At 39.6% G+C, this 24,802-nt stretch overlaps 1 protein-coding gene across 4 annotated transcripts in view; it reads left to right on the top strand.

Annotated features, from left to right (window-relative positions):
• Window positions 1-24,802, top strand: part of RBMS3 (RNA binding motif single stranded interacting protein 3) — a 711,100-nt gene that overhangs the window by 566,288 nt on the left and 120,010 nt on the right. For all 4 annotated transcript variants that reach the window (XM_050891487.1, XM_050891490.1, XM_050891489.1 and 1 more), the window contains one exon: window positions 7,557-7,636. In XM_050891487.1, coding sequence (XP_050747444.1) covers window positions 7,557-7,636 — 80 coding nt within the window. The remainder of the gene's footprint in view (window positions 1-7,556; window positions 7,637-24,802) is intronic.

The raw sequence follows: 24,802 nt of genomic DNA, 5'->3' as shown, positions 1-24,802 counted from the left end.
CACAGGCCCATAAACGGTGAGTTCCACATGTTAAGGTGGGAGAAGATAAAGAAATAACACAATCATAGTGGAGCCAAAGCAGCAGTGCTGTTTTGCTAAATGAAGGGAGGACTATTCAGAGGGAGATTTCTGAGGATCAGTGATGATGCTACTTTGGAGGCAGGGAAGTGTCAGCAGCACCAGGGGATAAAGAACATCCAGGCAGTTTAAGGATGCATTTGTGAAGAGGGGAAGTGCTTTGTTCTTCCTTATTCAAGGGTTTAATTGAAGGCAGTTGAAAAGGTGCTATAAATTTAGCTTGAACAAATCCATCATCTGGGACGGTAGTGCAGGCTTAGATATTATGAGGATCATTCCTACTTTCAGTCAGAAGAATGATCTGTCACATCCTACATCTTACCCAGGAAATTGCTTTATAATTGGATATCTCAGATGAAACTGGAAATCCCAAACATGCCCCAAAGACTTTGTGTGATATCTGTAAAGTATTCCAATGCCTGTGGTGATAAATTTCCATTGAAAGGCCGCCCTGGAAGGGGCTCACAGCATCACTGCAAGGTGCTGGGGAGGTCTATGGGAGAATGTATCTCCGAGACCCTCACATTTCCATCTGACATTGCAACCTGGACCAAATTTTGGTAGACTCAGTACATCCCTAAGAAAATTGCCAGGCATGGAGCTGCACTTTCAGGGAGAAGCAAACTCCAGAGCGGGACAGGTGGGGCAGGATCCCGGGACAAGTATCAGTGGGACTCCATAATATGAAAATGGATATGAAGCCCTTAAAGGTGAAGAGGGAGTGTCGTGGTTTAACCCCAGTCAGCAACTCAGCACCCCGCAGCCGCTTCCCCCTTCCCCCTCCCAGTGGGGTGAGGAGAAGGAAAGGAAAAAAAAACAACAAAACTCGTGGGGTGAGAAAAGAACAGTTTAATAACTAAAGTAAAATATAATACTAACAATAGTAATAATGAAATATAATAATAATAATAGTAATGAAAAGGAATATAACAAAAAAGGAAGGGGGAGGGGAAAGAAAAAAACCCGTGATGCACAATGCAATTGCTCACCACCTGCTGACCGATGCCCAGTTAGTTCCCGAGCCGCGATCCGTGCCTCCCGGCCAACTCCCCCCAGTTTATATACTGGGCATGATGTTCCATGGTATGGAATACCCCTTTGGCTAGTTCGGGTCAGCTGCCCCGGCTATGCTCCCTCCCAGCTTCTTGCACACCTGCTTGCTGGCAGAGCATGGGAGACTGAAAAGTCCTTGGCTTAAGATAAGCGCTACTTAGCAACAACTAAAACCTCAGAGTGTTATCAACATTATTCTCACACTAAATCCAAAACACAGCACTGTACCAGCTACTAAGAAGAGAGTTAACTCTGTCCCATCCGAAACCAGGACAGGGAGGAACAAAGAAAGTTAGGAGCCATCAGATAATTTGGCTGAGCAACTTTCATAATCCAAGCCCAAGGTACTGTGAGTTTAATTGAAGAACTCCTTGGGACGTGGAAAAGGGGGCAAGGAGGCATTGGGATATGCCTTGGAGAGGGACTTACTGATACCATTGAATCAATGAAATAAAAATTGTATTTTATAACCCCCCAGTAAAATACCATTCAAGTATTATTTAAGTGTCCTCACTATAGAGATAGTAATATTAATAATCCCATACATACATGTACCACACTCAGCTGAACAGCAGAGCAAGCATTTTATAGGTCCTTTTACATGATAAAGTGCAAAGAAAGAGTTAGAAACCACAAACTTTTTTATTTTGTTTACTGTCTTGTAACTTAAAACGACCTTGCAAGATTCACCCCCCAAGCGACATTTTACAACGAAGTCATAAGCCTCTGAAAACAGAAATTTATGATGGAAATGCTGACAGTCAGACAGTCAAGTATTGCACTGCTGGCGGGCACCAGTGTAATACTTAACCTGAGACTGTGTAGACAGTAGCATAAATCAGCCTGGGTCTAGGTGGAAATGACTGTGTGTTCATACTATTCTTTTCCAGTAACATGAGAAAATTTGTCCAACACAAACTGTCATAAAAGAATGTTATGATGCTGTTCCCAGCAAACGACCAAAGTCAAGAGACTCTCAATTAGCTGTCTCTATCATCTCAGAGCAAAAGGAAATATCAAGGAGATGCTTCTGTCCCTTTGTGACGGAGCTGGGGGGTCTATAGTGAGGCATTTATCCACTGTGTTGTTGGGAGTTTGGGCTTCATCCATGTCTTTTCCCTGCCTTGTTCTTCTGGAAGAGCTTCCAATGGGATGCTTTTCTCTGCCTGCATATGTTTTTTATTAAACTTATCTCCTGCTTGTCCGCATTTTACATGTCTTAAATTTAGTCTTTGGAAACAGTATTCAACTCAGCAACTGAAAGGGAGCAACAGAAAACGGGAAACAAGATTCTGAGCCCCCACAGGATCATTATTCTATTTATAGAAGTTTTGCATGGATTTCAGTAGAAATGGATGTGCTCCAGTTTCCACTGAAGCAAAACAAGAGAGCCATGCCTGTAATTTGTGTGTTCTTTCCTCAAAGGAAGCTGTGCATCTTTCAGAGTTTTTCAGGATAACATAGGTGTCATTTAGTTATATTGGATTTCTTCTGAAACAAAGAGGTTTCTCTATGGACAGCATTGTAGCTCTGTGCAGAGATACTCACTCAGGCAGCTCAAAACGGTCACCTTGGCATAATGGGTCATGCTGCAAAGTATAATACGGACCATATCCCCAGAGAAGAGGAGCCTATCCTGTCCTCACTGGAGTGGTTTCTGCAGATTTTGTATATTCATCTGAGATAGCAAACAACCTCCTGTTGTTCATGCAAACAGGACTGAACATGAAGAATATACAGGCAAGACATGTTGGGAAAAGATGTAATTTATGAGCGATGAGGAGAACTTGTCAAAATTAATATCTCTTCCTAGGCTGTAAATGACAAAAGGAACAGTTTTTCCAGCATAAAATGGATTCAAACCAAAAAGCACAAACATCTTGAAGCAATCTCTTACCAGCTGGAAAGTTGGGGACATAAGATACCTAAGTCAGTTACAGGAGAGAAGAAAATCAGAGATTGCAGCCACATCAGGGTCTTAGAATGCCTGGAATTAAATTAGAGAAATAAATTAAAGAAATTAGTGAATGTGTTGCCGTAGAAGGATGAATAGTAGAACACAAGGAGGTGCTAAGAAGCCTCATACTAATCAAACCTATCTTGTAGCTTTAGAGTATTTGAGACCTGAAGTACTCCCAGTTACCTAATATTGAGATAATACTTGTCTTTTACTAAAATACAACTTTCAGAAGTTATTTAAAGACATCAACCAGAAAAAAAAAGCCACCTCTTTTCAATCTAATGTGTGCCAGTGGATCATCTTCCTTGCAGTTAAATGTTTCTGCCTAATTTCTCTTTCAAATTTATCTGGTTCTTGTCACAACTTTCTCAGCAAGATTAAAGAACTACTTAGTACCTAGTTTATTCTCCCCGCAAAGGTACTTATGCACTGCTATCAGACTGCCCCTCTAGTCATCTTTTTGATATGCTAAAGCAATTGAGTTCTCCAGTGCGTATTCTAACTGTGGCCTCAGTTCTTTGGACTCCTCCACTGTATTATATTGCTACTACCTACCTACTTCCATCTTTGCAAAATGCCTTAAATAGTAAAGAAACATTACCTCCCAAGATTTATAATTCCTGCTCTTATAAATATAAGAAAACAACAAGATTCATATGGTGATCATAACATAAATGTGGTAGTAACAATTTAATCTTTAAATATTTACTCTGGATATAAAAAAATATAGTCCTGATTCTCATTTACATTATTATTATTAAGCAAAGTGACTACAGGGTATATGTAAACCAAACCCACATTTTACCACTACCTGGTAATTACATGGTACTAAATATTTCTCATGTAATAATTATGTAATCATCATGTTATTCCTTGTATATAAATTTTATTAAGTTGTTTCTTGACATTGCATCAATCTTTATAATAAGCATGTGTAAGAGCTTTAGTTTTAAAATAAATTCCTTTTCCTTTTTTTTTTTTCATGGTAAAGGTTCCCTATTACTTATAACAACACATAATGACTACTTTGGAGCCACTATGGTCTGTAGAGAGAGTAATATACATTTTTTAAATGATCTAAAATAAATATTTAACAGCAAGATGTGAACAGCAAATTATTTGGTTGTGATACTTGCTTAAGCACTCCCAAATTTTGTTCTTTTACTAATCATATTGAAATATCTTAAATTTGCAAACCGTGGCTAGAAAAAAAAAATAAAAATAGTCTTCCTTTTCACGTTTTTTTAAATTCACTTCCTTTCCAATTGGATAGAATATAGACAGTCTAGTTACTCATATTGTATTTGGGAACTTTACAACTTAGTTTCCAGAACCTGGAGATATATAGACACAGGTGAAAATAAATTTCATAGTTTTGTTAATTTCTTTGTTTTAGATTATTACCTGTACCTTTAAAAATACCATAAGAATCTGGCCTATGGCTTTGATAATTTTTTTTCTGCAGTGCATTTCCTTATTCAAAATAATACTCAGATGCATTATAGTTATCTCCAAATTGCATTTAAACGTGAATTACTATCTAAGATCCTCTTAGGATCAGCACCAAAAACATACTGTTGAAAGGAATTTGAAAATGATACTTTGTGAATGATCTGATCAGCAGCAAATTTCTGTCACCATGTGAAGCTTATGTCCTCCCCTTTCCAGCAGGAGAGTTCAATATCTGTATCTTTCAACAGAAGGTTTTGAAACATCTAAGATCTTTGTATTTTCTGCAGAATATTATCATTTGCCACATATTTGTTCTATCAGTTATGAAAAAAACCCCAACACTAAAAAAATGGATTTAAGAGTGCTCTTCCCCCAAGTTTACCTGTGCTCCGATTACATTCTTTTGTAGAAAACTTGTCCCCTGGAGGCTAACTTTTAACATGTAACATTCCTGTTAATGATATTTTTATTAAATACCAGTCTCATCCAATGTTTTGAAACATTTCTGTCTCAGACAAGAAGAATAAATTCGTGACAAAAAGCATATTTTGTCCATCTCCCCTGAGTTTCCAAACACATTCTACAATAGAGGAGTGCCACAGCTTTTTGAAGAAAAAGTAGGTAGAATTTATTAGTGTGGACCTAAGAAAAGTGTATTTTTATTGGGCCTCTTCCCAGCTATGGCTAGTCTTTATCACTAAAACAAGTAAGAAGAGAAAGAGGAATGTCTGAATTGATGTGTGCAGATAGGTTCAGCTAATGGGTAGGTGCCTGCTGTAGACATTGCCACCTAAGTGGTTGATGTTGATCAGAGTTTTAACTAAACTAAAACCAGGGTCTTGTGATGGCAAGTATCAGACAATTTTAGTAATATGTCTGGTTACTCTATACCCTTCGTTCTTCCCAGTCAGTCAGTGAGCTAATCATCCTGAAGAACACAATGTGAAAGGGTTATTTCTAAAAAACAGGTATTGTGGACAAGTGTAAATTACAATTCATACTTAGGTGGCCCTGGGATAGATGCCATCCTGATTAGTTAGGGGCTGCCTGGCCAGCCTCGGCGCGGCCGGGAGGAAGGTCTACCCCACAGGCACACGTTGCAGAATGCATGCGGGGACTCAGGTAGGGGAGACGAGGGATGGATGCAGTTGTTACTCAGCAACATATCTGAAGGGAACGTGTATAGACGGCTTTGTCTATTGTGCTGCCTTTTCAAACTGAGTCGATAATGCCAGTGTCGGTTTCAAGCGAAGCGTGTGCCAGATTACAGATAGCTAGCAATGGCATTTGAGAGCCGTTAATTGTGAAACTTGAGAAGAAAATGTGCACATTCATTTTCAGAGTGCTATTCGAATGATGGCCTTTTTATCCCAGAACACTATGGGTTTCACTTTTATTCTCTTCCCACATGAAATGCATGAAGTGCACTGAGTCTCTTTCACTTGGCAGCTTATATATTGCATTCTTTGCAGGGACTGCTTTGGCTTGTTAAAATGTACCCCATGTATTAAAATAAAATTGTCACTGCTGTGTGATGCAACATAACATGGTTTGACACCAAGCGCCTGCAGCTACAGAAAACAGACTTTTATTGCATTTATTCTTTCAGAGACAAGAGCCTCTAAAGGCTCAGTGCAGACATTCGCTTAGTTAAATCTGAATGAAGCCAAAGTGAACAATCTAAGTTGCTGTCTTTGTGCTTGTAGAAATGGCCCAGCCCACGTGATATGCAGTGATACAACCTGAAAGGGACAATTTTTAATGATTCCACGGGAAACATACTGACAAAAGACTTTGACTTGCTCGGAGAATTAATCAGGCAATCAGGATTTACTTTTTTTTTTTTTCTTTTCCTGGTGGTGGTGGGGCGGTCCTTTGAACTCTGGCAAACTTGTACGCTGGGAGACAAACTGCTGCTCTATGTGAGCCACTCTTTCCCAAAACCATGTGACAGGAAGGGTGGTGGATAAATTAATTTTAAAAAGATCTAGACTGGTGAGAAGTAAGCAATATTTATGTCAGTGGAGTTATTTTGCAGAGAGTACCTGGAGGTAAGCATTGGTGTATTGAAGGAGCATTGAACATGGTTTTTAAACACAATTTTTCTACGAAAAACAAAAGCAGTATGATTTTTCTTTTTGCTTGCTTATTAGCTTTCCATTTCTCTCTTTCGTCGCTTCAAAGCTTCTATACTCACTCTGTAGCAAAGTCAACTGTTCTCTGGACTAGTGCGCACTCAATTTACAAGACCTGAAAGAACGGTGAATTCCCAGATGTCGTATAACCATGGTTTGGGATTTGACTAGTAGCTTTGTATTCTTTACAGTTCCTTCAATAATACGTGTACCAGTTCACTGTTAATGCTTTAATGTCTCAATGCTGAAAGTTATCTTGAGGTCACATGAGATGAAGAGTAAGGCATTTCACCTGCCAGTATTACGTGTAAATTACGGTCTTCACTCAAAAATTGGCTTTATGTTGTAATAGGCATATATGCATTGTCTTTGGTTTTGCTATGCAGTCTGTCTTTGCAGGTTATTTTTTTAACATTGTAATCCTTAATAATTGTTGCTTAATCCTCTGGTTTCTTCTCCAAATCCTGTATTTTTTTTTCATGCCATTGGAAGTTATTTTGGGTGCACGAGGAATCTAGAAACACGTCCTTTGCCTTTCCAAGTGGCACGTGAGAGCATAAAGAATGTCCTTGTTCAGGGTGATCCCCTGAAGCCAAAAGGGGACTGTTCATTGACACTGCTGAGGCTCACACACAGCCGGGAGCGCAGCTGCAGGCTTTGAGGGTGGCAGGTCCTCCTCGCAAGCCACACCGTACCGTAATGAGCTCAACCAGTTTCTCCGCAGAAATCAGCAAGAACAGCTTTGAAGATTTCTCTCAGCATCTGTGCTTGTCCTTTTTTTCTCCCTTTCCTTTTTGTTTTTGCTGACTGAGCACTTTCATAACAGTCTAGTAACATGTATTGCCTCTACCCCCATCCCACTCTCTTCTCTTTTCCAGAATGGAGTCTACAGAAAAATGTGAAGTAGTAATTCAACATTTTAATGGCAAATATCTGAAAACCCCACCCGGTCTACCAGGTAAGTCTAGCCATCATTATGAAATTTAAAATTCACTGAAGAGTTTAGAATACAGAAATGCTGGAATTTATGTTGAGAGTGGCTTATATTACTGGCCCTGCTAAGAGGGCGTATGACTTCCCTGGCTGAAGCCAATCCTTTGTGACCCGTAGCAACTTCTTCCTTGCCCAAGTTTGTATTACTCAAGCATTTATGACTGACGGTAGTAAATTTAAGTACATATAAAAATCATGTTGTCTTACTGCATTTTTTCCTTTTAAATGCGTATATTGTGTGTGATCTTTTTCCAGTTAGAGCAAAGGCCACATAAGTAAATGCCGGTGCTTTTCTAACAAGCTAGGAATATAACTAGATCAGCAACTGCGTTATAGGTTATAAAATAGCCAGGATTTCAGGTTGTAGTAACTTTGTATTCTTTACAGTTACTAGTTAGTGTTACTATTTACTGTTACTAGTATTAACAGCAACAGCTGTTAATACTAACTGAGGATATTTCAAATATTAAGTGATTTTATACCGTTTGTACGTGCCATAACTTAATGAAATCCTGCCATTTTCTGACAATACCCGTAGAATACATTCATTTGTGTGTCTGTGCCACATCGAAAGCCAAGTTCCAGCCAGTATCTTGCTTTTGAAATCTTCAGCTGTTGTCTGTGTGGCCATCAGCTATGCAAAGTTTAGTGATCAATTGCCTGATTCTTAGTGCTTGACAAGACCTCCCTGAGGCCACAAATCTGCAAAGATTTCTCCCTCAGATTGTCTGAAGAGCTATATTCAATGAGCAGGAAATCCTTGCAAGAATTGCATCCTAAGTTATTCTCTTTTTTTTTTTTTTCCTCCTTTTTAACTTCCATTAAACTATTTCCTTTTTTGGTTACTTTCATTAAATTCCTCCTTATTCATTGCCTGGTTCTTTATGCAGAAGATGCACTAAATACTCTAATTAAAAGAGAGCCATCTGCACAGCTACTGTGTACAGTAATTGAATGCTGCAATGTACACATAAATTTTAGTCAGATCACCTTCATGAAAGAGTATAAAACTTTTAGTACAAGCTGCAAGACTCCATTTTATGGATTTCTTTTCCAAAAGTAGTCACTGACAATTTTTCTCAACACCAGCTAATGAAGTACACCAGCAACTTTGTGAAGTACAACAGACTTGGCCTGCATAGAACAATGGGCAAAGCAACGTAGGCAGAGACCTTAAACCTTTGGCATGCCTTTCTGTACGCATATGTTGTGTCCCAGTAGTAATCTGTTTAATATCATAGCAACACCCAATGGAAAGACTGTGAATAGCAAGGAATCAGTAAGTGCAGCTTCGTCATTATAACCCTCCCTGCATGCTCCATGGTCACATTCCCATTTGTCTCAGAGAGGACACACATCATTTGAGCCAGAAATAAAGCAGAATATTCTTACAGTGCCTTCTTGAGACAAAAAGGCTACATGGTAAAGAATGAAAGGTAGAAGTTGAAAATAATTTTCTTTTCTTTTTTTTTTCATTTTTTAATTAGGAATATACTGGGTATTCAACATGAACAATGTGGGACATCAAAATAGGAGTCTTGATGAGATAGCATGATTACTTACTTTTGTTCCAAGAGATACACTGAAATTGGATTTTAGTGCTTATAACTTTTGCTGCTTTCTCAATTAAAGGATGTGAATCAGCTCTTAGTTTCCTGAAGAAGGTGTCCATGTGGGAAAATTGTCTACTATGTTTCTCTCATGATTGTTGTGATCAGATGGCATTTAGTTGCAAGGATGAGCTGGGAAGTGACTATTTTAAGAGTTTTTGTTTACCTGAGTACCATTCAGATGCAGAAAAAGCATAATGCAGCTTGGGGCAAAGCCACTGAACCAGTAACTGAACTCACTGTACTATGCACTAGATATCTGTAAGATCCCATTTTGTCCTCCATTTTTGGAGGACAGATTTTGTAGCTCCAAACACAGATAATTAGAAATTATCATAGGGTATTTGATCCACATAAAGGAGAATATTTGTGCCTGCATATTAAAGTAGGGCACTCTTCAAATCCATATTTAAAAGATTTTTTGTATTCATTCCTCTTCTTAAGAAGCCGGAGGACAGACATGATCACTTAAGCAGTTGGGTCGATTCAAGTGATACTGGCCACTCACACTCATTTATCTTTGATCAAGTGCAAAAACCCACTCAGTCCTAGTTTCTTCTTCTTGAAGTAGATTCCTTTTAGAGCTTCTACTCAGTTTATACATCTGTGCTATGAACCTGTATTTAAGCCTCTCAGCAAAGATAGAAGCGTCTTGCTTTGTCCCCCTCCTGGCAGTTGCTTATCTTCCTGCATGGAGAAGGAAGGAAAATCGAGTCTCCTCGTGTACTTGGAAAATCACAATCAGAGTCTGAAAATTATCCTCCCAGCATCTCAGTAATTGGCATAGAAAGAAAATAATCTCTAGTTATTGCTGTGACCTCTTTATGGATTTCAGTTAAAAAATGAGGAACCGCAGAACATTAGCGGAAGTATGTAACACTATCTGTTATTAACCTCTACTGCTCAAAGACATGATCTTACTGCGAGAGAAAATTAATCAATCCTTTTAGGGTTAAATTAAATTGATTTAAGATTTTCAGCTGGATTTCTTTCAGGCATAGCAGTGAACTGGGAGGGTTTTACATTTTTGTCCACATCTCGTCTCACCCAAGCTCTGATGTTCTGGTTCAGGCTTGCCAGCTAAAAGAAGGTTGCATGAGGCCCATTGAGAAAGATATCAGCCTGGCTGCAGGCCATTTTGTACTACCGTGGTTCCTGAGGCAGTGGGATTACGGACCAGACAAACCGTTTTGGCAGCTAGTTTCCATCCATGCTGTCTTCCCCAGTTGCGTTCCCCGAGGTGTGATCCTGGTGACACAGTGGGATGTATGTGTGTGGGAATACCATGTCTGTAGGATAAAATGTTCACGTGTTGTGGGGGCAGTTGTGCCTGGTTACCAAGTCATGATGGAAGAAGGAGTGGAGTAGGTAGCTTTTACGTGATGCTGAACAGCCCATCAGAAAGACTGGGCACCATGGCTCTGGCTTTCACGATGAATAAACCATGGACCATGACTTAGTTATATCCTCCCAAAGAGTTATCTCAAATATTCATTTTGAATAGAGCTCTTTCCCAACTAGTGTTTCCTCGGCAAATGAGATGTAAATTTAATTGGGTGTATTTTTTTTGTTGGAAATAAGATAGAAATTACAGGAGAGTCACAGCTGTGTACCTGGACATTTGAGCCCAGCCAGGAGTCACACATCTAAGCTGACCCAGGCCAACAATACAGCAGGAAAGGGCAAAGCAGTGTTGCGTCTGCAAGGAAAGGACGGCACACAGGGCGCTCTGGAGGCTCTGTATTCTGTATGTTCCCAAGGCAAAAATATATCATTCCTTGTTTGACTTTCTAACTTCAACTACTGTCTGTTGTCTCTTAAAAACTGTAGAGCTGAGCTCTTGCAGCTCCAGACCACTCTGCTTCAACCCAGTGACGATGTAAAGGTTATTTTCTGGCACTTGAAACATTTTGCTGGTCAGATGTGTAATGCCTAGGTAAATTGAGCAGTATTGTGTCTGTGTTAGTGAATTATTCTCGTTAAGGGTGTCTTCTCTGTCCAACTCCTTGGCTTCGTTCCATTCCAAAGGGAATTGCTCCACTGTCCTGCTTGCTCAACTAATAAGCATTTCATGATGTTCAGTCTTAGATAGACAGTACAAAATAATTGGTTGTCCCATAAATAATTAGTTAATATCTTTGCATTTCTTCCAGACTGAGAAAGTACAGTTGTCTCCAGAAATCTGCAAACTCTCAGTGCTTGGCAGATTCCAAGTGAACTTCATAAATATTCTGAGTAGCTTTGAGTGATTATTTTTTTAATGGTTTTTTGTGTTTGTTTTTGTTTTCCCTTTATTAGCACTGCTTTTCTGAGATAAATAGACCAGGGCCTACTGGGTATATTTTCTTCCTATAGAGTGCAGCCCCACGTGAAACTAATTGTATAGGCCTCATATTGCCACTCTGAAAGAGAAATCAGCAAATGAATGCATCAGACTATAGCGCAGTACGTCTCCATCAAGATGTGAAGGGTACTACTAATGATGAAGATAGCTTGCCCTCAGTCTTTCAGTGCTGCATCTCTTTTTGTTGGTGAATAGGAGACTTTATATGAAATCCTGCTAATCTACCACATTTTGCAATCACTGAATTCGAGTAAAAATTCCTAGCTTTTCTGTCAGTAACAAATTGATTTCTCTTTGGATGGGCAAGCTTAGGGTACAGTCTTTGCACAGAGTTTTTGTTCATCTCCCAGTATCCTTGAAAGTCTTTAAAAACTTCATTTTCTCTTTTTGAATAAATGCAAAGACTTAATGAGTTCTTACTTTTCTCTCTGGAATTTCACAGGAACATGCCTTAATTGCGGTAATTATCCTCTGCTGATATGTCCATTATGCTCCCTCACAGCATTTTCTAGTCATTATAGTACTTCCTAAATTTCATTTGCTTTGTAAATACTATTGGTTGTCAGAGGACATGGGGCCAATTCCTATCTCAGGGAAAATTTCAAAAAAGTGAGACACATGAATGCTACAATGCACGGTCAAGAATCTTCCTCTTTCGTAGTAGCTCTGTGTGGCTTTTATTGCTAATTTTAATGCCAGGTCACAAATATCTGACAAAAAGAAAGAAAAGGGAAGTACTATTCTTGTGTAGGTTAAGAACCCCACAAGTAACAAGTGACTGTGGCATTTTGGGACTGACTTTTACTAGAGTAGAAACTCTTAAATAGAAAGAAATTATCTGCAACAATACAGATGTGTTTGCAAATACCTCATATCTTGCTTTAATCATTATTGGCCATACATTTTTCTCTTGAAAAGGTCCCAAGCACTGCATTTTTATGGACTCATTTCACCAGAAAGAATGGATATTTTCTGCCTCTCTCTTTAGTTTAAATATTTCTCTTAGGTCATTTCTTAGGTTCTCTAACCACAGAGAGTAAATTCAAATACTTAATCTTTGCTTCAGAGAAGTAGACTTAGAACATGGAATAATGTGTTTAGAGCAACATGTTTTCTAGGAGACTGTGGCTAAAATGGTCATGAGAAAACAGTATTCCAGTTGAGGGTTAACTGTGCAATGGATAGTAGCAACATTTTCTTTTTCTCTTAGTGGATGAAAAAATAATATCTTGTCATTAGTGATGCTGTAAATTGTTTTTCTGAATGTATGAACTTAAAATGTTTTGTTTGATAACTTTTTAGCCCCTTTCTCTTAGTTTGGTGGTTTATCTTTTTATTTAATTGTCTCTTCATTTATCTGCATAAAACACTGAAAAACTCTTCCAAAACTGTATTCTTGGGTAGTTTACCTCACTTTATCAAGGTAAGTAATACATTACTATAAATATCCATGTCTTTCTATCTCACTTTCTGTATATATGTATATGTATTTGACATTTTAAACAAGACAAAACAGCAGCCAAAGGTAGAAACTGGATATTGGTTTGTAGTTAGCTTAAAACATTTGTTGAGCGCTACAGAGAACTTAAACAGAATAAAGGGCATTCTGCTAGGTTTGGTACTGGTAATACTCAGTGGAGCTAGTTTAAAAAGGGGTTTATCTTTTACATATTGTTATCCTCAAGAATTATCTTTATTCAAAAAAACCAAATTCCCTCACTTGTATCCTCAGTTCCTTTAATGTATATGGTGTTAATGTTATCTGAATCTTTTATATTGTCTACCTTCTAAGAATTCAGTTTTGTAAATATCGTCATTGTTATCTGCTGACTGCAGTACATAAATCCTTCCCTACTGTATCAGAAAATATGATCCATGTAAAGACCTTTGCAAAAAATAACTGTTTAACAAATTTTCTATTTCTTTATCCTGTTTCCAATTCCTGGCTGTCATTTTTTATGGAATCGCTGTTATCTTTCACTTTCTGTGCTCCATGAATGCACGTGCTCAGCTCATTGTTAGCAGAAATTTCTTTTACATCTTGAACCCTCTAAACATCCTTTTAACTTACGTCGGTTCCCAGTCTTTGTCTTTGACAGACAGTTAAAATCTTTAATTCCTTCTTTTATTGTCCTGCCTGAGTCCTGGTGATGACCATGAGGCCACTGTAACTCCTCCTGCTTTGGACTCCAGGTGCTTCCCACGTCCTCAGCAACATGCAGGCGGCAGTCCCCGTCTCAGGTCTCTCTGACAAACTGCTCAGTGCGGAGTGGGTTCTGTGGACCTGTTGCCTGGGTCATGTTGGACGTTAAGAGGTGCCTTGGTGGTATACACAGCTGTCAGAAGAGAGTGTCCCTAGGGAAACAGAGTTTTATTTTTCGGACATCACATAATGGTTGAGATAACATAGACTTTGCCAGAGACGGTCATAAAGATGGACTTTCTAACCAAGAAACTACAGAATGGGTACTGAATTAGTAGAAAATACAAAACTTTTTGCTTAGAAAGCAGTTCCCTGGTTAGGTCTCTGTGGCTTTGTTTTGTGGCTCATGCAGGCTTCTGTGGTGTGGCCAACCTCATCAGTGCTGCATGTTCTGCTCTCCCTTTTAGAGCCATGGCTGTCACACACTACCAGCGGAGGCTCCTGGCTTTGCCCTCCTTCTGGTACTCAGCCAAATACTGCTTGTAGTTAATCCAGCCTGTACCAACTCTTCAGCGATAGATCTCCAATAGGTTGTGACTTTAACTGAAATCAAGTGTTTCTTGGACTGTCTCCCTCCTTTCAAAGACAGCCTTTAAAAGTCAGATGATATTTGTTTTGCTCCATGGCATTCTTGAGAATTTCAAATGTAAAGTGTGTCATTTTGTATCACTGAACAAGACAGGTTTCTCTGTCTTTAGCTCCTTTTTTTATTTCTCCAGAATTATGTTTATGTAACCTTCAGTTGTCCTTGCTGTGCTGACATTTGTGTAGATCTTCTGGTTTCATAGCACATATTTCCATGTCTTGCTGCAAAGATTCATTCCAAATTTCCTAGATTTCTTGGATTTTATATTCTTTAAAGGCAAGGGATACTTTCTAGAAAAAAAAATTCTCCTATCTACTCAAGACTTGATCTCATTTCCATTTAGCTCAAACAAAGACTCCCTTTGGCTAGGAGGATACAGAATTAGATGTTTACCCAGTAAACCCCAATAACTCGTGTGCACTTATTTCTTGGAAGAACGTGAGTTGAGCTAATTTGTTTTTCAGATATTAGGAGGTGTGTATCAGTGCTAAGTCACGTAGTTTGGACTCATCAGGGAATTTGTGTGCGAGAAGACAGAGTGCTGACATTGTCTAAGGCCTGCTTTTCCAGAAATATATAAAAATATTGATGATGGGGACAGTCTCAAAGATCTGATGTGCTACATATTTATGTCTTGTTTTATTTGAGCTTGTACTGGTCTGTAAGTTCTTAGGAAAAGAACCATCTCTTTTTGTATTTTGAATAACCATATTATGAAATACCAACTTTTGTCATCTGGCTGTATAATTAATGAGAAATTTGTTCACAGTTTTTTTCATTATTTTGTAACTAGAAGTAATAAAAAAACACATAAGATCAGTTTGTTTGTGGTATTGCAGTAATTCAGGTCTTGATGTATAAAACAGCATTACTGCAGTGTGGATTAAGATCTTTCACTTGGTTTATAAGATTGAAGTTAGAGAACAATATGGCATATAAATGAGAAAAGATCATTCCTTGTTTCTTTCTGTCGCAGTATCACCTGTCATATCTTTCCTAAGATTTCCGGAAGTCTGCAGCGTAAATGGAGAATTGCATTCCTTTCTCATTTGTAGTATCTAGTGGTAATGAACTGTGTCACAGTTTATCTAAACTAATTTTAATATATGCATTTTTTCTTTTAACTCAAAGTGCATTTTTGCTATGAAGAGTGACTGTGTAAATCTTCTAATTCAGCAAATCCATTCCCTTTATATGCAATGGCAGATATATTTGCTTATGAACAAAAAAGTCTCTTCTGTATGTTATTGCTGCATAACCAGCACAGCTGAGAGCGTGTGCAATGAATTCTGTCGTGCCTCATACATCAGCAGGAGAAGTGTCGACAAGTTTCTGGTCCAGGGACAGTGCTGTTCCTTGGATGCACTTGTAAAATCCAAGACAAGACAGACGAGTTGCGCAGGTGTTATGGCAGGCAAAATTTATGAGCCAGAAAGATTCACAGCTTGAATTTCAGATTGTTTAGGTCTAAAGGGCTGGCAATTTAAAACAAAGCAAAACAAACAAATAAAAACATGCAAATCAGAGCATGAAACAATGTGGAACATTGTAAACTCATTTGTACATGATTCAGATTTCAGGGAGGAATTCTGCTTTTGCATCAACTGTGGCCAGCAGTGGCACAACTCCTCCTGTTTCTTTCTCTCCTGCATTATGTTATTAGTCCCTTCAGGACACTTTAAATGATGGAGTACATCTGCTTTGCAGGCCCTACTGCTGCAGTATACTGTTGTCACACCTGAGCCAGCTAGTTTAAAACTCATTTAAAAAGCTAACTTGAGCAAGGGTATCAATCTAGCTGAGCACAGACTAACCACTTGAGCTCATAGTGTGTTATGCTCAATAATATCCAGCAAGTGGTTTACATGATCTTTTTTTTTTTTTTAACCAAGGAAAATTATTTCCCTTTCAGCCCTTTCATAGAAAAATTCTTCCTTTCCTCCTCCTTCTTCCCTCCCTCACACTTTTCCACTTGCTTTCACATTAAACATTTTTAAATTCGGAGTATAGAGAAGTTTAAGTCAAAAGTTTCAGTCTGAACCTTTGCCCTGTAAATTTCAGCTAACCTGAACAAAAAAGTTGTATTGAAGCTTAACAATGTACAAATAGGTATTTTTTGACACACTGCTTTGGGCATCCATATTTCAACCAGAAGTGGAAGCCTCTGGGATTGGACTTTTGAGATGTCCCAATAAAATTGGAGCATTGATTTTTCGCACGTTTTGGAACACTGCTGTAAATCAGTAAGCATCCAGGTGATGTGCGCCTGGTCTGTGCTGCCTGCAGGGCTCAACGGGGACACGGCATCTGCTGCCTTTGAGCACACTTGGGCAGCAGACAGCCTCACGGAGGCCCTCGGGTGGGTTTGCTCCATCAGGGCTGGTGTGGAGGGTTTTCTCCAAATACATTTTTACTGGCAGAGCTTGCGAAGAATTAGGTGGCTTGAAAGAGAGGATATGTATCTGAACTTCTGAGTGCTTTTGTGAACGGAAGTCAGCCTGCAGGTGCTTGGTGCTTAACACTTAAGCATTTTGGGAGAAATTTGGTGCTGATGCCTTTAGGAGGGACTATGTAGCAAGAAAGGGAGTGTAACGAGAGAGGGAAGGCACATATAACGAGAAAGGAGTATACAGGGTCTGTCCCCGCTTCCTGGTCTTGCCTTTCTGCCACTTTCCCTCCCTCCCTCCCTCCCTCCCTCCAAAAGTAAAACTTTCCTTGCCACCAGAGGAGCATTGAGGACTCTTCTGCGGGGCTTCCCCCCCTCCCCCCCCCCCCCCCCCCCCCCCCCCCCCGAGAGCGTGAAGTGGCGTGAAGTGTCTGAAGTAGCATGTGAAGATCTTTCCCTTTGTGATTCGTCCAGGCAAAGTAAGATGAGTGGTATCACAACAGCAGTTTCCATATGTTTTGAATACCAGGAGCCTCTTGTGTATTTGAAGTCTCTCTCTCCCCCTTCTCCTCCTCAAATGGTACTGCACAACACAGAAAAGCAATTCAGCCTGAAAGCACTGGGAAAGCAGGAGGCTGACACTTTATTTGATTTTTTTTTTTTTGTCACAACAATGTCATTATGCTGGTCAGCAGTCCTTAGCAGCTGTAAAAGCCTCGTTTCTTGGCCATTTCTGTTAGTCTTTCTTGTTTGAATGGCAGCATTTGATCACAAGATCATAGAAAGGTCTTTCCCAGGTTCAATCACAGGAACTTGAAAGAGGGGCAAAACAGCCTACACTTTACTAGGACTGCCTTAGTGTCTATGATGTGTCTGCAATTTACCTTCTACAATGTAAGAGACATCAATAGGGAGGGGAAGGGTGCTGGATGTCTGATTCTACATTTATCCTTTTTGTTAAAGCTCATTAAAACAGCATTTTATATGTAGCTTTTCCTCCACCACCCTGTATATAATCCTCGAGTATATAGTATTTCCAGAATTGCTGCTGTTCAGCAAAGAAAAAGAAACCGAAAAATGAGAGAGGAGGGGGAAAGGAGTAATTTAACTTTTTGATTGCACGGATATGGTATGAGAAAATACTTTTCAAAAGCCAAGTTTTACAAGCCTTAATTCACGTAAGACTTTCCATTTCAAAAAGTGCAAATTTTAACCACAAAAAAAACCTAACAGAAAATGTCCCAATTGTCATGGGTGGCTCTTCAGTTACAGTATTACATTACTGAATACAATCAGCATCTTCCTCAATTAGATTACTGATTATACTGTGAATTCACTGATTCTGAGCCTTTTTTTCCTCTGGCTTTTTCCTTCCCTTTCCCTTTCCCTTTCCTTTTCCCTTTCCCTTTCCCTTTCCTTTTCTTCCTTTTCGATTTTCATTTCCTTTCTTCCTTTCTTCCTTTCTTCCTTTCCCCTCTTCCCTTCTTCCTACTTCCCCTCCCCTTCCCTTTCCCCTCCTTCTCTCTCCCCCGCCCCTTTCAGTAAATACCATAACTTTGTTGTCAAGTGTAAAGTTTTATAGTTCAGAGCCGACCCTATAAAGTTTTGAAGTTGGTATTCAAATTAAGGCTGACCCAGCAGCCTACTAACTGTATTCTTGTCTGGATTTCCCCCTCTGAGCTCATCCACTATAACAGCACCATGAGTGAGCACCTGCCCTCCAAAGCGCTCTCCTTCAAGAAATTCTCCATCAGCTGAGTTTTACATTGCAGTGTAATGAAAGCCTTAGCATTTGGGACTTTCAAAAGAAGCCTGGTAGCATAGGAGTAAATATATTGTGAGAGTCTGTCTTTCACTGATGGAGGAGTTGATGTGATTGGTTATTTTAATCTCTAATTTATCTTATTTCAGACTAGCCCCAAGGGTAGCTCTAATAGAAACCAGGGAAAAGTGAGCTGGATTCTCTAAAAGCAGAGTATTCTCCCTGTGTGTGAGCGGCAGCACCAAGAAACTTGCCTTTGCCTTAGAAGGCTGTGATTCCAACAGGCATGGTGTGTGGTGAATGCAAGTTTAGGTAGAGCAGTTTTTCCTCTTCCATATGAGTTATCTGTGTTTCAGCATACTGCATGTAATGTAAGAAAGAATAGTCATTAAAAATCCTAAACGCAATTTTTTGTGATTGAGGTGTCGGTAGGCAGTTTTTCATTTATGTAAGTATATGTTTTGCCTGCCTTTGTTTTTTCAACCAAATACAGTCCTTTTGTGCATCTCATGACCAAGGTTGCTGGTTTTAGCATTGTGTACTAGGCATTTCATCCAAAGTGGGATTTAATTTCAGTGCTAAGAAGATAAAAGATGTAGATGGGACAATAATAGTTCAAGAGGGAAAATACTGGTGATATTGGAGCATGTCTGAATTTTAATTTTAAAGCTTTTTTCCCAAGACGTTGCTTGTTTGCTGGCTTTGGAAAAGTAAACATGTTCAGCACCCCTAAAAATGTACACAATGAGAGGACTGACTCAGGATTCTTCTGTTCTGATAATTTTGTGTGATCTTTGATTCCAGAAGTTTTTTCTGGATGTCAGAGTAGTGATGTACAGGAGGCTTATTTTGTAAGTGGGCTCCATACTACTCCTCTGGTATCTGTTCCTAATTTAACATTGTTGGCAATTTTTTAAGTAGTTTTAAGTGAGAGGTACGTCAGTCCCGTTAAATTGCATGGATACTTAGGTATTGAAGTCTTCTAGGCTTAATTGAAACTATCGACCATTAATCAACGTTAATGTAACCAAGTATATGAAAATTAATAGATGGAGCCAGACAGTCGGACCTGGGAAATGAAACTGTTTCTTTATCCAACAAAAACAACTTGGAAGCTGAAAGCTTCTATTTGTCACACAAGAAAGATCAACTCAGGATCAGGAAAAAGATCCACCCTTCCTTTAAGCTGAGAGTTTCAAAAAGATGCTAATTATATTGATTTTGATAGTGGTTTTTGTTCAGCAGATGTTTTTCTCCTAGGAAATACATGAGGACCACCAACATACTTCAAACAGACCCCCAAAAAAGAGCACTCACCACATAATGGTTTTCAGTCACCACTGGCGGGTCTGAATCAATGGCTAATTTGTTATCTCATTACCATTTCTCATGCATCAGATCCTTTACCTAGCGGTGAACATGAAAACCTTTCCGCCTGATTGCTGCACGTCTTCTAATAACAAACACAAACTTAATTCTATTTATTTTCATGTTTCTAACCTTCTGCAGGGGAAGAGCAATACAGGCAGAGACTAGTGGTAACTGCTGTGCAAAATTGCCATTGTAATTAGCCCTTTTTCCAGGAACACAATGAATCCCAAGCAGTCCAGTCTCAATCTGAGACCTGTAATAGAGCCCTAAGGAGGCATCATGAAAGGCTTTAGCCAGCACAAGTGCATTTAGTAAAATTGAATGTGGCTGTCAGAACTTACAAACACTAGTTAAGAAATCAGAATAACTCAGTTATCTAACACAGCTGACGGATTCCAGCTATAGGTCTATTGACGGTTTATGTACACCATCTAAGGGGGTTGTGGCAGGGAAAGATCAGTCAGGGGAAGAGACACCGCCATGTTAGTTAGAATGTCAATCCTTCCACCAGACCTATGAGCAGAGAGCTCTTTGTTAGGTACCACAGTGGAAACTCCACAGTGCATGCTTTCTGTGAGAGAGCTGCAGCTGTTAGAAATACTGTAGGTTAGCTCTTTGGTTTAATCCTCGTTTTGTTACTTTTCTAGAGTTTCTTAACCTGCTACTTTCTTGGTAAGAACAAGCTTAACCTGCACAAGCAACTACTTGAAGAACAGCTGACTGCATCTCACTTTCCTTGCTGCTTAGCACCTTGGAGAGAGTATCTTGATTAATAAAATGGTTGTCCATCACTCTTTCCTGTTCCCAGCAGGCTTAGTGCAGTGTGTCTTCCCTGCAGCTAGTGTTGCCTTGCTGTCACCGTCTCTTTTATGCCAGCATTTCAAAAATTTCCTCCATGGGTTTTGAGCAGCCTCAGCTGCACTGAACTTCTTGTAAATACAATCCTGCATCTACATGTCCTGTGCCTGCAGCACTAGATCAGACGCCGTCTGCATCTTGTCACTTATCCGCTCCTGAAGGAAGGGTTTTGCCGCCTGATGACACAGCACAGATTCCTCCACTCTTGGTAGGCAGACTGGGTGCCAATGGCTTGGACCTAGAGCCTATCCGTTGCTGTCCTTTTCTCAGTGCAGAGTCAGAATTGCTTAATGTTTTACGCTGTGACAGATTAGACAGGAGAAACCTTCTGTTGTCTGATAACTTCTTTTGATAACAAGTTTGTATCATTGGAGCTAAATCTGTATGACAGCTACTCGTCTTGCTTTGTCTGTTTTGCTTGGGCTTTTTGAGCTCTGATACGTGTGAAAGATGTTGACTTGAACATGCCTTGCATTGTTGATTTTTGTAGATGAAAATACAGCCTAACAATCTGGGAAAATTTGAGTTGTGGTCCCACCTGTCATGCCAGAATTGTTGGCAAGCCCATTTTTCATCAAAGCTGATTCTCATAGGACTCTGTGTGTGTGTGTGTGTATAAATATATATATGTTTGGGGTTTTTTTCCCCCTGAAATGTCATTGATGACCTTGATTGAGAAAGGTTTCTTAGCACATACTTAAATAACCCTTGCTCAAATTTTAAGAACATGCTTGATTTTTGTCCTGAACATCAGTGGTCTCCCAAGTCTGAACCTTCTATTTAAAGAGTAAAAGAGCAGCTGGGTGAGAGAGCAAAGTTCATTTTCTAACATCTGCCGAGGTTTTGAAGGATGGTTTTTAATCTTTTTCTTAAAGACAAATGAAAGTTAATCATTTTGGATAGATCAAAATCAATTTATCTGAATTGTTTGAACAAGCTAAGAACTCCTCTGAATCACCAAATTTATAGAGGCGTATTGACATCCAGTTACATTAAAAAACAGTTCTGTTCTTTTTATACTTTGAATGCTTCGGACATTTTTGTTTGTTCAATATGCATATCTATTTCCATTCCATTCAATGTCCCTAATACTTGGGAATCTTACAAATGAATTAACTCACAGAATAATACACCGAGTAATCTTTAGCCATTCTTTATGACAGGGAAGGTGAGACCAAAGAAGGGAAGATTTGCATGTAGGAGGTTTGGAGTGCTAAGAATAATAAAAATAATTAATGCGTAGCTTTTCCATATACTTTTTCACTAGCAGATCTCAAAGAAATCTAGTTTTTAATCCTACATCTTAGTTCAAGCTCATTAACTCTTCTTAAAGTCAGATTGTATTTGTTTTGATGGTTTTGATGGGTTTTATTTTGGTTTTAGAGATTATAAATCTGTTTTCCTAGGTAATCCTTTTTAAGGAATTAAGTTTCCTGATATTTTACTACTGTGTGCCGATTTTTGAGACCATTGCTGCCTGCATCTTCCATCTGGATACTGCTTTTAATTTGTTGGCATGTGCTTTTGTGCTGAAATACCTGTCTCTTGGAATTAGATCTCAGCTGAGCTGGCTGGGGAATTGAGCCATGGATGTTAACATTCACATGCATCAGTTCGTTTTTAAGGGCTCCTGCAGTTGAGCTTAGCTTTTAGAAAAGGACTTGTGTTCCTTTCAAAGAGGATATCCTTTTGCTCTTGTGGCACTTTAAAGGTCTGTCCCTAATATCTGCCAAAACCAAAATAACAATTCCTTAGGTATTTCCTGTTTTCTCTTGTTAAGAACTCTAAAGCATCTATCAACTTAAAACAGTTCCTCCTCTTCTGTGCTAGCTTTTAAAAGTTGTGTCAGTCTTAACAACAGCCAGTTCTCAGCACATTCCCTTGCATTCAACATCCTGATAGATTTTTCTTCTGCTATTTTGTCTTCAATTTCATTCTTTTTTCTGTGTGTTGAAATTCTTTTACTGCTTGTTGCCTGTTTGGAAATCTCAAAGCTCTATTCCAGACAAAAAGACAGTCTTTAAGATGCTGAGTCTCCTCCTTTGCCAAAATTAGAAACATGCTTAAAGCTTTTGTTAGATCCTGGTTTTAATTTCCTGGTTAAAAGACTTCCCCTCCTTTTTTTCCTAATGCCTCCCCCCTCTCCCCCCTTATTTGCCTTAAAATTGGTTGCTCATTTCCACGCACAGTAAGATGACAGTTCTGAGAATGTCTTCAGGCTTGTGAGCTCACAGGAAGAGGATGCTGGGGAACAGGCACTTAACGGCGTCATCACTGCTTTCCCATGGCTGTTACTGCTTGGTTGAGAGAGAAGATTCTAATCTACTCTATTTATATTCTTTGTTATGATTATTGGTTTTTTCATTGTATAAAAATAAAAAGGGGCAAGTTTGGAGTCTCTAAGCACTAGATTGTAAGTAGTATTATTTTAACAGCCCACAGAAAACATTTTTCCTCCTGAGACTCTCTGATTGTCAAGAGTCCAATTCTCTCTGTCCAGGTTCCTTCAGATATTTCAGACGAGAAGAGTTCAGTGTTTTAATACTAGATTTACTTATTTAAAGTTATTTGACATTATGTGGGATTGTGGTTTAGAAGAGCAATACAACAATATGCTGAAACTACAACACAAGCATGATATAGCAATTGTTATATACAGTGGAAACACAATAGAAACGTGATTCCTTGGGCTGGTCTCTATATGCTTCACCATCATGATGCTGAGCATTCCCAGTCGCTGGAAAGGAATACGTGGCTTGAAGCCAGCTCAAACCTATTGCTTTTTTCCAAGTTTGTTGTATTAGTTGTCCATATTTTATACTTTATGTGGGCCTGAGACTTGTAGCCGCTTCCTCCATGCTGGTCTGGCTGGCTCAGGAGGACATTCACACCTTTTGGATTAACTCAGGGAAGTCCATTTACACAAACAGGTGATGCACTCAACTGATAGTGCCATTTATCTCAAACAAAGGCCACTTTACAGTGCCCTTTGTGTTGAGCTCAGTTCAGCTTTCTTTACAAGGCTGTGGTCACCCCCTATATTCTTCCCTGAGCTTCACGAGCACATACCTCACCTGTGCCCATCTCCTCTGAGCCTTTTTCCAAGCAGGAGGAGGAAGTGCTGGCCGATGATTTTCTGCCCCCATCTCAGACCAGCACTAGCGATCACTGGTGTTGCACAGTGAGCTTAATACATTCATCACATGAATGACCAGCCCTCTTGCCTGGGCACAGTGAGGGTGAGAACATATGCCTATAGGGAATGCCAGTGGGCCCACCTCCATGGGTTCAACTCTGTTGCTTTGCTCCGTGGGGTCCACCCCATTATCATTTACACAAGCACTGGTGATGACTCATGTGCCAGAGGTGTCATCCCAGATGTCCCTCTTCTTAATCTGTTGCCTTTCCTTGCCAAGCCGAATGATCCAGTCCATGGCTCAGTGAAGTGCCTCTTCGGCACACCACCCAAAGGACAGCAGCCTCTGCTTGTCTGGATCCTGCTTGCTCTAGGTCTCCTTGGAGACGTGGAGCATCAGGAGACTGCTCTGATGGCCATTGTGATGGTAGCCCATGCATGTGGCCATCAAAGCGGCCTCTTGATGTCATGAGCCACCTCACCGCCTTACTTCCTGAGTTCCGTAGAAACATAGACCCCTGCTGCTGGCCCATAACTCACCGACCTGCTCGTCCCTGTAGCGCCAAGGAGACTTGGCAGCTGCCAGTCCTGACCTACAGGCTGTGATCTGTCCAACAGGTCTGAGGCAGCAGGAGGGTTTAGTGTTTTAATACCAAATTTAGGTATTTGAAGATATTTGATGTTACATGGGATTTTGATTTAGAGGAGTGATATAGCAGTATGTGGAAATCACAACACAAGCATGATACAGCAACTGTAATACATGATCAGAATACTGAATCACAATACAAACCTGATTCCAAATACCGGTGTCTATATGCTCCACCATCACGAAGAGGGAGGTTTTGTCCTAGTTAGAGAAGTCCCAAACACAG

This window comes from Gymnogyps californianus, chromosome 2, assembly GCF_018139145.2.
Source record: "Gymnogyps californianus isolate 813 chromosome 2, ASM1813914v2, whole genome shotgun sequence".
Taxonomy (NCBI): Eukaryota; Metazoa; Chordata; class Aves; order Accipitriformes; family Cathartidae; genus Gymnogyps; species Gymnogyps californianus.
This window is presented reverse-complemented; position numbering and strand designations above follow the sequence as displayed.